The following is a 15,665-nucleotide window of genomic DNA, read 5'->3' on the forward strand; positions in this document are numbered from 1 at the left end:
GGCCGGTTCATTGGCTATATTTAAGAGAAAGTTAGATATGGCCCTTGTGTCTAAAGGGATCAGGGGGTATGGAGAGAAAGCAGGTACAGGGTTCTGAGTTGGATGATCAGCCATGATCATACTGAATGGCAGTGCAGGCTCGAAGGGCCGACTGGCCTACTCCTGCACCTATTTTTATGTTTTCATTGTTTTCAAGATATCAAGTGATCTTTAGTACATATTTCCAAAAATTTTAACAGCTAGGTGACTGATATTTGCATATTTTTCTTTTTATTTCCTCATTAGTTAATGTCTTCTATGTCTTAATATTTAATCCTTGATATTACCTAGATCCAGATGCAACGCCTAATCCTGAAGAAGAGGCGGTAGACACCGTAATGATGTTGGATATCACGAGTCCAAGATTGCAGCCACTCTGGGCCTTTACATGTAGGCTCACCAAGGGACATAACGTTAGTTGCATGGTCTGGAACAAGCACAATTTGGTGAGGAATCTTAAGGGGATGCTAAAATATGTTATTCCTAACCATCAGAGTAACGGTGTACAATTAAAGGTATAACTTTGTTAATATGGTGACTTTGAAATTTAATCCTGCTTGAAATTGTGATTATTAACATGGGCTGTGTGAAATTGGTGCTGGCAGCTGAATATAGTGTGGCAATCATTCTGCTAACACTAATCAGACTGCATATCAACAATGTACCATTTGGGATTCAGTGGGAAATTAGTTGATATAGGAAACCAATGCTAATTAAAGGCAGCTTGCATCGTTTAAAATTAGGGATGAAAATTATTGTTCAGACAGAAATGGCTGCAAGCCCATTTTTAGGAAGGGCTTCCACATTTTTTTAACATTGGCTTGAAAGCCACAATTAGATGGTAGAGAAGAGATATCATGTTCCTTGTGACGAAACAGATCTGTAGTGTTTGTGGCAGATTAGTTCCATAAAAGGATTTGAAATAAGGACCCTTATTTAACAATTAAAAATTAGCTACTTGAAGCATTCCAGTGTGTGTCCAGACATCTACAAAACTGCCAAATTAAGTCAAGTCAACTTTTATTGTCATTTCGACCATAACTGCTGGTACAGTGCATAGTAAAAATGAGACAATGTTTTTCAGGACACTGGTTTACATGACACAGTACAAAAAACTAGACTGAACTACGTAATAAAAAAAACAGAGGAAGCTACACTAGACTACAAACCTACACTGGACTGCATAAAGTGCACAAAAACAGTGCAGGCATTACAATAAATAATAAACAGGACAATAGGGCAAGGTGTTAGTCCAGGCTTCGGGTATTGAGGAGTCTGACAGCTTGGGGGAAGAAACTGTTACATAGTCTGGTCGTGAGAGCCCGAATGCTTCGGAGCCTTTTCCCAGACAGCAGGAGGGAGAAGAGATTGTATGAGGGGTGCATGGGGTCCTTCATAATGCTGTTTCCTTTGCGGATGCAGCGTGTAGTGTAAATGTCCATGATGACAGGAAGAGTGACCCCGATGATCTTCTCAGCTGACCTCACTATCCGCTGCAGGGTCTTGCGATCCGAGATGGTGCAATTTCTGAACCAGGCAGTGATGCAGCTGCTCAGGATGCTCTCAATACAACCCCTGTAGAATGTGATGAGGATGGGGGGTGGGAGATGGACTTTCCTCAGCCTTTGCAAAAAGTAGAGACGCTGCTGGGCTTTCTTTGCTATGGAGCTGGTGTTGAGGGGCCAGGTGAGATTCTCCATCAGGTGAACACCAAGAAATTTGGTGCTCTTTACGATCTCTACCAAGCAACTGTCGATGTTCAGCGGGAAGTGGTCGCTCCGTGCCCTCCTGAAGTCAACAACCATCTCTTTTGTTTTGTTCACATTAAGAGACAGGTTGTTGGCTCTGCACCAGTCCGTTAGCCACTGCACCTCCTCTCTGTAAGCTGACTCGTCGTTCTTGCTGATGAGACCCACCACAGTCGTAAACATGGTGAATAATAGCAGTTAGACACAAATTAACCAAACATCATCAACTGACATGGTCCCAGGACAAAATATTCTGAATCCTGGGATATTAAAGAGAAAATGACAGGAGAAAGTGGTTGACTTATTTATGATATTCCAAACTACCCCAAATTCAGAAATGAAAATCCAAAAATGTAATATCTCTATTCAAAAAAGGAGAGAACTAGCAAAACACAATGGATAATTCTTGTAACAATAACATAGGTCAACTTAAAATCTCTTATTGTAAATGTATCGTAATTTTTTACTAAGGAAGTATTGTAGTACAGGATATTTAGAAAAGCATAATCAAATGAAGATACTGGGTTAAAGCTCAGGTTGTTGATAATATATTGGTACATGCAGAGGACAGGCTAATTAACAGAAAATAGGAAGTATGGATAAACAAGTTATTTTTAGGTTGATAAGCTGTAAGCATTGGGTTACCATGGGATCACTGTTGGCACCTCAGCTGTTTGTAACATACATGTGCCTATCTAATACTTTCTTTAATGCCCATAATGTATCTGCCTTTTCTACCATCCTTGGCAGGGCATTCCACACACACACACACCATTTTCTGTGTGGAAAAAAAAACAAACAAATAAAAAAAACGTACCTCTTACATTTCCTCTATGTTTTCCACCAATCACCTTAAAATGATGCCCCCTCATATTAGCCATCTCTGTCCTGTGCAAGAGTATCTGGCTATCCACCCTATGCCTCTTACATCTTGTACGCTTCTATTAAGTGACCTCTCATCCTCCTTTAGCTCCAAAGAAACAAACCCTAGCTCACTCAATCTTTTATCATAAGACATGCCATCTAGTCCAGGCAGAATTATGGTAAATCTCTTTTGCGCCCTCCCTAAAGCTTCCACATCCTTCCTATGAGGTGAGGAGAACTGAATGCAATATTCCAATTGTGGTCAAACCAGAGTTCTATAGAGTTGCAAATTTCCTCATAGTTCTTGAACTCAACCTGCTGACTAATGAAGGCCAACACATTCCTTCTTAACTCTATGAACTTGTGCAGCAACTTTGAGGGATCTATGGACATGGACCCCCAAATTCTCTATTCTTCCACACTACAAACACAAAATGCTGGAGGAACTCAGCAGGCCAGGCAGCATCTATGGAAAAGAGTAAACAGTTGACGTTTCGGCCCAAGACTCTTCATCAGGACTGGAGATAAAAGATAAGTCAGAGTAAAAAGGTGGGCAGAGAGGGGAGGAAGAAATACCAGGTAGTAGGTGATTGGTGCAACCGGAAGAGGGAAAGAGGTGAAGTCAAGAGCTGAGAAGTTGATTGGTGAAAGAGATGAAGAGCTGATGAAGGGTCTTGGCCCAAGGCATCAACTGTTTATTCTTTTTCATAGAAGTTGCCTGGCCTGCTGAGTTCCTCCAGCATTTTGTGTGTGTTGCTTGGATTTACAGAATCTGCACATTTTCTCTTATTTGTGATTCCTCCACACTGCGAAGATATCTTGCCATTAACCTTGTATTCTACCTTCAAATTTGACCTTCCAAAGTGAATCATTTCACACTTTTCTGTGTTGAGCTCCATCTGCCACTTTTCAGTCATCTCTGCATCCTATCGGTATTCCATTGTAACCTATGATAACCTTCTACACTATCAACAACTCCATCAACTTTCATGTCATCTGCAGCCTTAGTAACACCACTGTTCACCCACCTGAGGCATGAATACACTCCAACTTTAACCACCCTCTGCCTTCTGTAGGCAAGCTAAGTTACTAAAGATTGCTGAGAAAGCAAGATGTTAAGCAAACTCTTTAGACTTTTTCCATTTAAACGGAATTCTGCATTCTCATTCTTCTACCATACATCTGACCATATGCAGGTGTATATAGATTTGGTGGGTGGGCAAGAATTTAGGAGATGGTTATGTGAGGTTATCCACTTTGGTAGAAGAATAAGAATGCAGAATTCTGTTTAAATGGAAAAAGTCTAAAGAGTTTGCTTAACAGATGGGTGCAGGGGTACTCAAAAGCTAAATACAAAATTAACATGTAGATAAAACAGGTAATCATAAGGCATATATTACAAGGAAGAGGAATACAAAAGTAGAAAGTCTTGCTACAATTCTAGAAAGTCATGCAGTTTTAATTTCCTTTAGAACATTCACAAAGTTGATTTCTGGAGTGATGGTGTTGACTTGGGTGGTGAAGTTCAGCCTTGGCTTGTTTGATTTTAGAATAATGAAGATTGATATTATTGAACCATTTAAGGTTCTATGGGAGCTGAAGATTACTTGCTTTAGCGCTAAACTGACTACAGCTGTGGCCTGCAACCATCAGCACTCACCTCAGTGCTGAACTGGCTTTGCAGCCAATGAGCTCCTGGACTGGCTTCACTTGCCTGAGCACTGAACTGGCTCCATGGCTGTCGAATCGCTTTTGGGGACTCTGCAGTTCAAGTTCTTGGTGTTACTTGTTTACTTTTTTTCAAATGCTTGCACAATTTCTTCTTTTTTCGCAATTTGGGGGTTTGACAGTTTTTGTTGTGTGGGTTTTTTTTAATGGGTTTTAATGTGTTTCTTTGTTTTATGGCTGTCTGCAAGAAGACAAATCTTAAGGTTGCATATAGTGTAGTGTACATACTCTGATAATAAATGTACTTTTGCCAGGACAGATGCTGGGTGGATGCTTTTCTTCATAAAAGAGTCCATAATTGGATGACATTGTTTCAGAGTAAGGAGTCTCCCACTTAAGATAGGAGGAGGATTTTGTGAGCAAATAAATGTTGGTAATTTTCTATCCCAGAGCACTGTGAAGGCTCAGTTATTAAATATATTCAAAGCTGAAACAGATCTATGGATTATATGGCAAAGATTTTGAAGAATGGGTAAGAATGTGGAAATGAGGCCAGGATCATATCAACCTTAAATTTTGCTGACTGGCATGATAGGCTTAAGAAGTCTTGTAGACTGATAAGACTTCTTCTATTCCATATTAGACTCTTAAGCATGTATCGTGCCTGCTAAATAGTGTGATGCAATCAATTTTCCAGGTTTTTGTAGTTCATCCATTCATAATAGTCCACTGTATTATCTACTTATTCCATATTAAACTACTGGATCTAAGGATGAAAAGTTAATTAGTATGGATAAAAGCAAATTTTGGAATGAATGCCAGAATAGTTATTTTTTAAATGGTAAGCATTGTATCAAACTGATCTCAAAATGAAATTTAAAGACTTCCTAGCCGTTTTGTGGATGTTGCTTGTGTACCTTTGAATTGGATTTGAATTTTAATGATGGAGAGTTTTTATTAAATAGATTCTCTGTTTGCAGGGAACTTCCTAATAAGATGATATTTCATGATCAGTTGATTAAAATATTAAGAAATAATTACAATTGCTAGAACTCTGAAAAAAATCAGATAATTTAGGATTATGTTTTTATGTCTATCATAAAAATTGTGTTTTGTTGACATTCAGGACCTACTAGCAGTAGGTTATGGAAGCTTTGGATATAAGGAACAAAATGGAGGATTGATTTGCTGCTGGTCACTGAAAAATCCAATGGTAAGTTGTAAGTTATTGAAACATTCACAACTCAGGCAATATTTTAATTGTGCCTCTGGTTTCCACCAAATGATTTACGGTAGAGTTTTAATTCTAGATCTTTTTCATCTCTTGGTTGAACACAAGAGACTGTAGATGCTAGAAATCAGATGTAATACCCAAAAAGCTGGAGCATTTCAGCAGGAATTCAGCAGGTCAGGCAGAACTTATGGAGGGAAATGTACAGATGATTGGCACGACCTCATCGACATCAGTGAGACCTAATTCAGATTTGGGGATCACCGTGGAGTGCCTTCAGTCCAGACCTCCCAGTGGCCAGCCATTTTAATTCTCTTCCCCATTCCCACACTAATGTGACAGTCCTGGCCTCTAATGCCAAGTTGAGGCTAGATGCAGATGGGAGGAACAGACTCTACCTTGATAGTCTCCAACCTGATGGCATGTACACAAATTTCTTTAAATTCTGTTAACCACTCCCATCTATCCCAGTTTCATTTCCCTTATTGCACCATCCCATCACTCCATTTGCTAATCTGCTAATTAAATTTGCCGACGACACTACATTGATTGGCTTTATCTCAAACAATAATGAGGTGGCCTACAGAGGAGAAGTCATCTCTGACATAGTGACGTCAAGAAAACAACCTCTCACTCAATGTCACAAGAACAAAGGAGCTAATTGTGGATTACATGAGGAATGGAGACAGGCTAACCCCTATTGACATCAATGGATCTAGGGTTGAGAGGGTAAACTGCTTCAAGTTCCTCGGCATCCAGATCACCAAGGACTTCATGTGGTCTGTACACACCAGCTGTGTGGTGGAAAAGTTACAACTGTGCTTCTTTCATCTCAGACTGTTGAGAAAGTTTGGTATGGGCCCCCAAATCCTAAGAACCTTCTACAGGGGCACAATTGAGAGCATCCTGACTGGCTGCATCACTGCCTGGTATGGGAACTGTACCTCCCTCAATCGCAGGACTCTTCAGAGAGTAGTGCGGATAGCCCAGCGCATCTGTAGTTGTGAACTTCCCATGATTCAGGACATTTACAAGAACAGGTGTGTAAAAAGGGCCTGTAGGATCATTGGGGACCCAAGCCATCCCAACCACAATCTATTCCAGCTGCTACCATCCGGGAAGCAGTACCGCAGTATAAAAGCCAGGACCAACAAACTCTGGGACAGTTTCTTACACCAGGCCATCAGACTGCTGAAGTCAGGCAGACCTAAGTGTACTCTATATTGCATTGACTGTTCTATTTATTATAAATTATTGTAAATTACTATGATTGCACATTGCACATTTAGATGGAGATGTAACGTAAAGATTTTTACTCGTGGTGTATGTGAAGGATGTAAGAAATAAAGTCAATTCAATTCAATCTTATTTCCCTCTCCTACACTCTCAATTTGCCGATCATCCAGTCTTCACACTGGTTTCCCCCCCTCCCCACCTTATCTTCTTTGAGAGTCCATTGTCCTCTTTATCAAATTCCATTTTTAGCCCTTTGTCATTTCCACTCATCACCTACTAGCTTCTTGGCGCCACAGTAGCGTAGTGGTTAGCTCGGAGTGTCGGAGTTCAATCCTGGCATCCTCTGTAAGGAGTTTGTAAATCCTCCCCATGAATGTGTGGGTTTCCCCCAGATATTCCGGTTTCCTCCCACAGTCCAAAGACTTACAGTTAGTAGGTCGATTGATTATTGTAAATGTACGTATGATTAAGCTAGGGTTAAATTGGCAGGTTGCTGGTGGCACAACTTGAATGACCAATATGGCCTATTCCATGCTATATCTCTAAATACAAATAAAAATTCCCACTTCCACCCCCACCTGCCTACCACACATACCACCCATACCTGGATCCAACTATCATTCACTAGATTTTGCTCAGCTCCTTCCCACCCTCACCTTCTTATACTGGCTGTATCCCCTCTTTCTTTCCTATCCTGATGAATGGTCTTGGCCTGAAATAGCAACTGTCTATTTCCTTCCATAGTTACTGCCTGACTTGCTACGTTCATCAAGCTTTAAGTTGGGGACAGTTAGTCATTTGGAGTTCAGCTACAATCAGGTCATCCATGATTTTATTGAATGGATGAGCAGGCTTTAGGGGCAGCATGGTAGCTGATGCCATCATGTTTAAATCTAGATTTCTTTAAGCAGACTGAACTTCCTGAACTACTGCTAACTGTGACTACATTTGCTACCTAGTTTACCATGTTGCTTCTAGTTATGCCTGCAGGATGAGGTAATACAATTAGATTGTATTACTTGACCAAATTTTATTTTAAAAAATAAGTAGGATCAGAAAAATACAATTTTGTACTTAACCAATTTATTGTAATATGGCAAGACAGCACTTATTGCCCATCCTTCATCATCCTTGAAAAGATCCAAGGTTCTTGAACCTATACAGCCTTTCTGCTGTCTTCCCTCACTGCTGTAGAGTAGGGAGTTATAGGACTGGGGCCAGTTAATGTGGAAGGAATGGCTGTATATTTCCAAGCAAGGGAGGTGTGTATCTCTGAGAGGGACCTGCTGTTGGTTGTTTTCCGATGAACTTGTTGCTTTTGTCCTTCTTGGCAGAAGATTCTGTCAAAGTAACCATGGTAACTGCATGGTGCATGGTTTTGAAGCATTGGTTCCAATTTGCCCATGGGATGTATAAAATGTTGCCAGCAGTGAAAACTATTTGATTCAATTTTAAAAGATCAATTTCTTTTGTGCTACAATGACTATTTACAGAATACAAGCTATGAAGAAGGATATATTTATTTAGATCACTGCTTGTCAACCTGAAAACTTCTACCCAACTTGTCATCAGCTATCTGTTTCCTTGCAGCAGAGTCTCTACCTTTTTAGGAGCACTTGTCTCCAATTTAAGATGAGCTTCAAGAAATAAGTCTATTTGGCAGAGTTGCAATCTATTAATATGTACAATATATAAAGAATATAAGGTGAATATTAGATCAATGCTTTTTGAGGCCTTTATGCAGATCCACACACCTGCACTGACATTCTTTCAGTTACGTTTTTTCATATGGCTGATGGTTCGACAGAGACCACTGAAGGCCCTGTTTCTAAAGCACAGAAACATAGAAAACCTACAGCACAATATAGACCTTTCGGCCCACAACACTGTGCCAAATATGTACTTACTTTAGAATTTACTTAGGGTTACCCATAGCCTCTATTTTTTTTTTTAAGATCCATGTACTTATCCCAGAGTCTCTTAAAAGACCCTATTGTATCTGCCTCCACCACCACCGCCTGCAGCCCATTTCATGCACTCACCACTCTCTGCATAAAAAACTTATCCCTGACATCTCCTCTGTACCTACTTCCAAGCACCTTAAAACTGTGGCCTTTCGAGTTAGCCATTTCAGTCCTGGGAAAAAGCTTCTGACTATCCACATGACCAATGCCTCCCATCATCTTATACACCTCTATCAGATCACCTCTCATCCTCCATCACTTCAAAGAGAAAAGGCCAAATTCACTCAACCTATTCTCATAAAGCATGCTCCCCAATCCAGGCAACATCCTTATAAATCTCCTCTGCATCTTTTCTATATGCACCATATCCTTCCTGTAGTGAGGTGACTAGAACTGAGCACAGTACTCCAAGTGGGGTCTGACTAGGGTTCTATATAGCTGCAACATTACCTCTCGGTCCTTGAACTCAATGAAGGCCAATGCACTGTACGCTTTCTTAACCACACAGCATCTTTGAGTGTCCTATGGACTCAAGCTCCAAGATCCCTCCACACTGCTAAGAGTCCTATATTCTGCCAGTATATTTGACCTACCAAAATGAACCACCTCACACTTATCGGGGTTGAACTCCATTTGCCACTTATGAGCCCAGTTCTGCATCCTATCAATGTCCTGCTGTAACCTCTGATGGCCCTCCACACTATACAGAACAGCCCCAACCTTTGTGTCCTCAGCAAATTTACTAACCCATCCCTCCACTTCCTCATCCATAGAACAATAGAACATTACAGCACAGAAACAGGCCTTTTGGCCCTTCTTGACTGTGCCAAACCATTTTCCTGCCTAGTTCCACTGACCTGCACCTAGACAATATCCCTCCATACCCCTCTCATCCATGTATCTGTCCAAGTTTTTCTTAAATGTTAAAAGTGAGCCTGCATTCACCACTTCAACTGGCAGCTCATTCCATATTCCTACTACTCTCAGTGTGAAGAAGCTCCCCTAATGTTCCCTTTAAACTTTTCCCTTTTCACTCTTAACCCATGTCCTCTGTTTTTTTTCCTCCCCTAGCCTCAGAAAAAGCCTGCTTGCATTCACTCTATCTATACCCATAATAATTTTATACACCTCTATCAAATCTCCCCTCACTTTTCTATGCTCCAGGGAATAAAGTCCTAACCTATTCAACCTTTCTCTGTAACTCAATTTCTCAAGTCCCAGCAACATCCTTGTAAATCTTCTCTGCACTCTTTCAACCTTATTAATATCCTTCCTGTAATTAGGTGACCAAAACTGCACACAATACTCCAAATTCGGCCTCACCAATGCCTTATACAACCTCACCATAACATTCCAACTCTTATACTCAATACTTAGATTTATAAAGGCCATTGTGCCGAAAGCCCTCTTTACGACCCTATCTACCTGTGACGCCACTTTTAGGGAATTATGTATCTGTATTCCCAGATCCCTCTATTCTACTGCACTATTTACCGTGTATGTTCTACCTTGGTTTGTCCTTCCAACGTGCAATACCTCACACTTGTCTGCATTAAGCTCCACCTGCCGTTTGTCAGCCCATTTTTCCAGTTGGTCCAAATCCCTCTGCAAGCTTTGAAAACTTTCCTCACTGTCTACTACACCTCCAATCTTTGTATCATCAGCAAATTTGCTGATCCAATTTACCACATTATCATCCAGATCATTTATAAATGTCACAAAGAGAAGGGGTCCCAGAAAAGAACCCTTGAGGCACACCGCTGGTCACTGACCTCCATGCAGAATATGACCCATCTACAACCACTGTTTGCCTTCTGTGGGCAAGCCCGTTCTGGATCCACAAAGCAATGTCTCCTTGAATCCCATGCCACCTCAATTTCTCAATAGGCCTTGCATGGTGTACCTTATCAAATGCCTTGCTGAAATCCATATACACTACATCTACTGCTCTACCTTCAGAAATGTGTTTAGTCACATCCTCAAAAATTTCAATCAGGCTCCTATGGAATGACGTGCCTTTGACAAGGTCATGCTGACTATTCCTAATCATATTATTTCTTTCCAAATGTTCATAAATCCTGCCTCTTAGGATCTTCTCCATCAACTTACCAACCACAGAAGTAAGATTCACTGGTCTATAATTTCCTGGCTATCTCTACTCCCTTTCTTGAATCAGGGAACAACATCTGCAACCCTCCAATCCTCCTGAACTTCTCCCAGATCATTGCCAGAGGCTTGGCAATCTCCTCTCTTGCCTCCCACAGTAGCCTGGGGTATATCTCATATGGTCCTGGTGACCTATCCAACTTGATGCTTTCCAAAAGCTCCAGCACATCCTCTTTCTTAACGAGTATATGCTCAAGCTTTTCAGTCTGCTGTAAGTCATCCCTACAATCGCCAAGGTACTTTTCCCGTAGTGAATACTTAAGCAAAAGTATTCATTAAGTACCTCTGCTATCTCCTCTAGTTCCATGCACACTTTTCCACTGTCACTCTTGATTGGTCCTATTCTCTCACGTCTTAACCTCTTGCTCTTCACATACTTGTAGAATGCCTTGGGGTTTTCCTTAATCCTTGAAGGCTTGTCAAGGCCTTCTCATCGCCTCTTCTGGCTCTCCTAATTTCATTCTTAAACTCCTTCCTGCTAGCCTTATAATTTTCTAGATCTCTATCATTACCTAGTTTTTTGAAACTTCTGTTATCTTTTCTTCTTGACTAGATTTTCTACTGCCTTTGTACACTAGGGTTCCTGTACCCTACCATCCTTTCCCTGTCTCATTGGAACATACCTATGCAGAGCACCATGCAATATCCCCTGAACATTTCCCACATTTCTGCCGTACATTTTCCTGAGAATATCTGTTCCCAATTTATGCTTCCAAGTTCCTGCCTAATAGCTTCATATTTCCCCTTACTCTTACTTTTGTGCTGTAGTGTTCTATGACTCTACATCTTCAAAAATCTACTGAATTAGATGAATTCTTTAGGATTACACTTGTATACAACTTAGCGCTGCTCTGCAGAGTATTGATTTGTTATAGTCCTCTTGGTCCTCCAGTCCAAAAAGTCATATCTGCATTTCTCTTTCATTTATATTTTTAAAAAATCTGCAACTGTGCTGGTAATTGGATGGGAACCCCTACCATCCTGTGGTACACAGATGCATCCCATAGTTTCCTTTTTCAAGTTCCAAATACTAGTGCAGGTTTTGGTTTTGTGTAATAGTGTATGAGTTGAGTGTAATTTAGCAACCCATTTTACATTCCTCAATTATTATTTGGGGAAATTCCATTTCTTTAGAAGAAAGATGTTTTTGAATCAGAATGTGATAATAGATGTACTACTACTTCCACCCTCAAAAAATGTACATTTGCATTTGTACTAGTGGCCTGAGCGCATCTATAACTGTGAAAGTGGTGTTACAGCATTGGATTTCTCCTCGGATAGTCCCAATCTGCTGGCAGTTGGCTTCTACGATGGACTTGTGGCTATCTACAATGTACGCAGCTCTGAAAATGGATTGGTTCTGGATAGCAGGTGAGATCACCAAATTATTTTGGTTACCATGACAATGCAGTGCTGAGCATCATCGTTTTTCTTTTTCCCTAAGTTGGTTGAGTTCCTGAACTTGTGTAGTTCTGACTGCTAAGTCAGAAGAGAGATAAACTCAGCAATACTTGGTTCCAGTAACAGATTGTAGTAAGAAATGAGGCGCTAAATACTATTTAATGCATTTGGGCATACAGTCTCTCCATTTAACGCAAGGATTTACCACTGGGCAATTGTTTGAATGTTGGCAATTCCATTTGGATCTGTCAGCCAAAGTTAAGATTCACCCTGTTGTTTTTAGAGCACCAAAATAATTTTAACCAAGTGTTTATTTGCCTCTGAATTGAAACCAGCCATCTTTGTAAATATTAGCCCTTTGATAAGCTGGAACCTGTATTAAATTATTTGCAGTAATATAGAACCACGGGCAGCAAATGGCAGCAAATCCATATTTTCAAACTTCCCTGCATTGGAAATCCCAAACTCACTTGTCAATATTTAGTGGTACATGGTTAATACACCATATACTCAGTTCCATTAATTTCAATAGTGATTGTTGGGGTGTGAATTTTTTAATTTTTAATTTTTCGCATCTAGACAAGTTGGGGCCATGGTGGTTGCATTTGTCAAGGGTTTCAGGGAAACCTTGGTAGCAGTTCTACTTTAGTGCATTAGGTCCAAATACTGGAGTGTGGGACACTTTGACTGTGCAGGATAGTGGACCTGGCAAGTTTGGATATGGGGTGACTCCAGGATATGAAATGTAGGTGGTGGTGATGAATGCCAGCAACACCTTGTTTGTTGTTCATGGACAAGTACTCTTAAAAAGTTGAATATCATATTTCAATTGGGGACTTTAGAAAAAATTGTCATTTTTATCATTTGTAGTAATGATATGAATAAGCACATTGGCCCTGTCTGGCAACTGAAGTGGACTGAAGTGGATAGAAATTCCAAAGGGGATGAAAAGGAAGGGACATTGTTCTCCATTGCTGCAGATGGTAGGATTGCCAAATGGACCCTTGCAAAAGGACTGGAATCATCTGGTAAGCCTTGAATCCAATCATAGAGTGTTGGAGATGGGAAGAAGCAGTAAATTACTGTTTATTTTGCCACTCTTAAGTTGTCTCTGAAGTACAACTGAATAAGGAATTGAGGCTTCAATTTTGCAGCTTCAATTCCAAGGTTAAATTTCACTTAAAACAGATATTTTTACGTTATAATTCATTGTTGTCATTGTTCAGTTGTTTAGTTGAGTCTGACTCTTCGTGATCTCATGGACCATAAGGTCCATAGGGTTTTCATGACAAGATAAGGAAGTAGATTACCAGGTCTTTTTTCCATGCAGATACTGCTACCCAGGTTGGGACCCGGCTGGGTTTAACCTCAGGATCATCTTCCTTGAAGTCCCATGCTGATGCCACTACAGTACCAGCCGGCCCATAATTCATTACAATTTCTTATTTATTTATCTGACTGAGGCCGAATAAGTTTCAGGCAAATAAATAAATAAATCCTCACTTGTGCTGCTATCACAGGAATGTGAATTCATGATGTTTCATTGTGTAACATTCATTTTATACCCTAGATTTAATGAGGATAAAACGAACAAGTGTACAGACATCTAAAAAAATTATGACTGATAAAGAAAAGAAGAATGAGGCATCTATATCTCACCAAGCGCCAGGGATGTGTTTTGATTTCCATCCAAAGGTATGTTTAATAAAATCTAAACTTTTGGAACATAGAACGTTTCAGCATGGTACTGGCCCTTTAGCCCCCAATGTTGTGCTGACCTTTTAACTAACCTAAGATCAATCTAACCCTTTCCTTCCATATATCCCTCCATTTTTCCATCATCCATGTGCCTATCTAAACATCTCTTAAAGGCCCCTAATGTAACTGCCTCTACCACTATCCCTGACTGCACATTCTGTGCAACAAAAAACTTTACTCTGATATTCCCACCATACTTTCCATCAATCACCTTAAAATTATGCCCCCTCCTATTAGTCATTTCTGCCCAGGGAAGATATGTCTGGCTGTCCATCTTGTATACTTCTATTAAGCCACCTCTCTTTCTCTTGCTCTACAGAGAAAAGCCTTACCTCACTAAACCTATCCTCCTGAGTCATACTCTTATATCCAGGCGCATCCTGATAAACTTCTCTGCATACTCTGTAAAGCTTCCACAGCCTTCCTAGAATGAGACAATCAGAACTGAATACAATATTCCAAGAGTGGTCTAAGCAGATTTTTATAGAGCTGCAACGTTAGCTCACAGCACTTCAGCTCAATCCCGTGACTAATGAAGGCCAAATACAAAATGCCTTCTTAACAACCATATCAACCTGCGTGGCAACTCTGTGGGATCTATGGACATGGACTCCAAGATCCCTCTGTTCCTCCACACTTCTACAAATCTGCCATTAATCCTGTATTCTATCTTCAAATTCAACCTTCCAGAGTGAATCATTTTACACTTTTCGGCAGTGAACTCCATCTACCACTTCTCAGCCCAGCTCTGCATCCTATCAATGTCCTTTGTAACCCTCAACAAACTTATACACTATCCACAACAATGTCAACAATTATGTCTTCTGTAAGTTTACTAACCCACCTCTCTACTTACTCATCAAAGTTATTTATAATCTCAAAATCTCAAAGAGCAGGAGTACCAGAACAGATCCCTGTGAAAAATCACTTGTCACTGACTTCCAGACAGAATACGCTCCACCTACAATTACCTTATATGGGCAAGGCAATTTTGAATCCACACAGTCAAATGTCACTGAATCCCATGCCTCCTGATGTTCTGAATGAGCCTACTGTGGAGAACCCTACTAAATGTCTTACTAAAATTCATACACACCATATCCATTGTGCTCTACCTTTATAACTGTGTTTTGTTACATCCTCAAAGAATTCAGTCAAGCATATAAGACAGGACCTGTCCTTTACTAAGCCATGCTGACTATCTTTAATCAGAGTATGCTTCCCCCAATGTTCATAAACCCTGCTTCCAAAAATCTTCTGCAATAATTTTCCTACCATTGTTGTGAGATTCACTGGTCTTTAATTCTGGGTTATCCCTACTCCCATTCTTGAACAATGGAATAATATTCACTCCCCTCAATCATCTGGTACTACTCCTGTGTTTACTGAGGATGCAATGATCACCACCAAAGACACAGCAATCCCTTGGGTATATCCGGGTCCTGGAGACATATCTATCCTAATATTTTTCAAAAATTCCAGCATACCCTCTTTTTTAATGTTGACATGTTCTAGCATCTCAGTCAGTTTAAGCTGTCCTCACAGTCATCAATGTCCTCTCACTAGTGAATACTGAAGCAAAGTCTTCAA

General features: G+C 40.3%; 1 protein-coding gene across 5 annotated transcripts in view; it reads left to right on the forward strand.

Moving 5' to 3' along the window:
- dnai4 (dynein axonemal intermediate chain 4) overlaps positions 1 to 15,665 on the forward strand; it is a 110,396-nt gene that overhangs the window by 50,104 nt on the left and 44,627 nt on the right. For all 5 annotated transcript variants that reach the window (XM_073063158.1, XM_073063157.1, XM_073063159.1 and 2 more), the window contains 5 exons: positions 331 to 485; positions 5,446 to 5,532; positions 12,136 to 12,287; positions 13,188 to 13,345; positions 13,888 to 14,012. In XM_073063158.1, coding sequence (XP_072919259.1) covers positions 331 to 485; positions 5,446 to 5,532; positions 12,136 to 12,287; positions 13,188 to 13,345; positions 13,888 to 14,012 — 677 coding nt within the window. The remainder of the gene's footprint in view (positions 1 to 330; positions 486 to 5,445; positions 5,533 to 12,135; positions 12,288 to 13,187; positions 13,346 to 13,887; positions 14,013 to 15,665) is intronic.

The sequence above is a fragment of the Hemitrygon akajei genome, chromosome 12 (assembly GCF_048418815.1).
Source record: "Hemitrygon akajei chromosome 12, sHemAka1.3, whole genome shotgun sequence".
NCBI classification, from domain to species: domain Eukaryota; kingdom Metazoa; phylum Chordata; class Chondrichthyes; order Myliobatiformes; family Dasyatidae; genus Hemitrygon; species Hemitrygon akajei.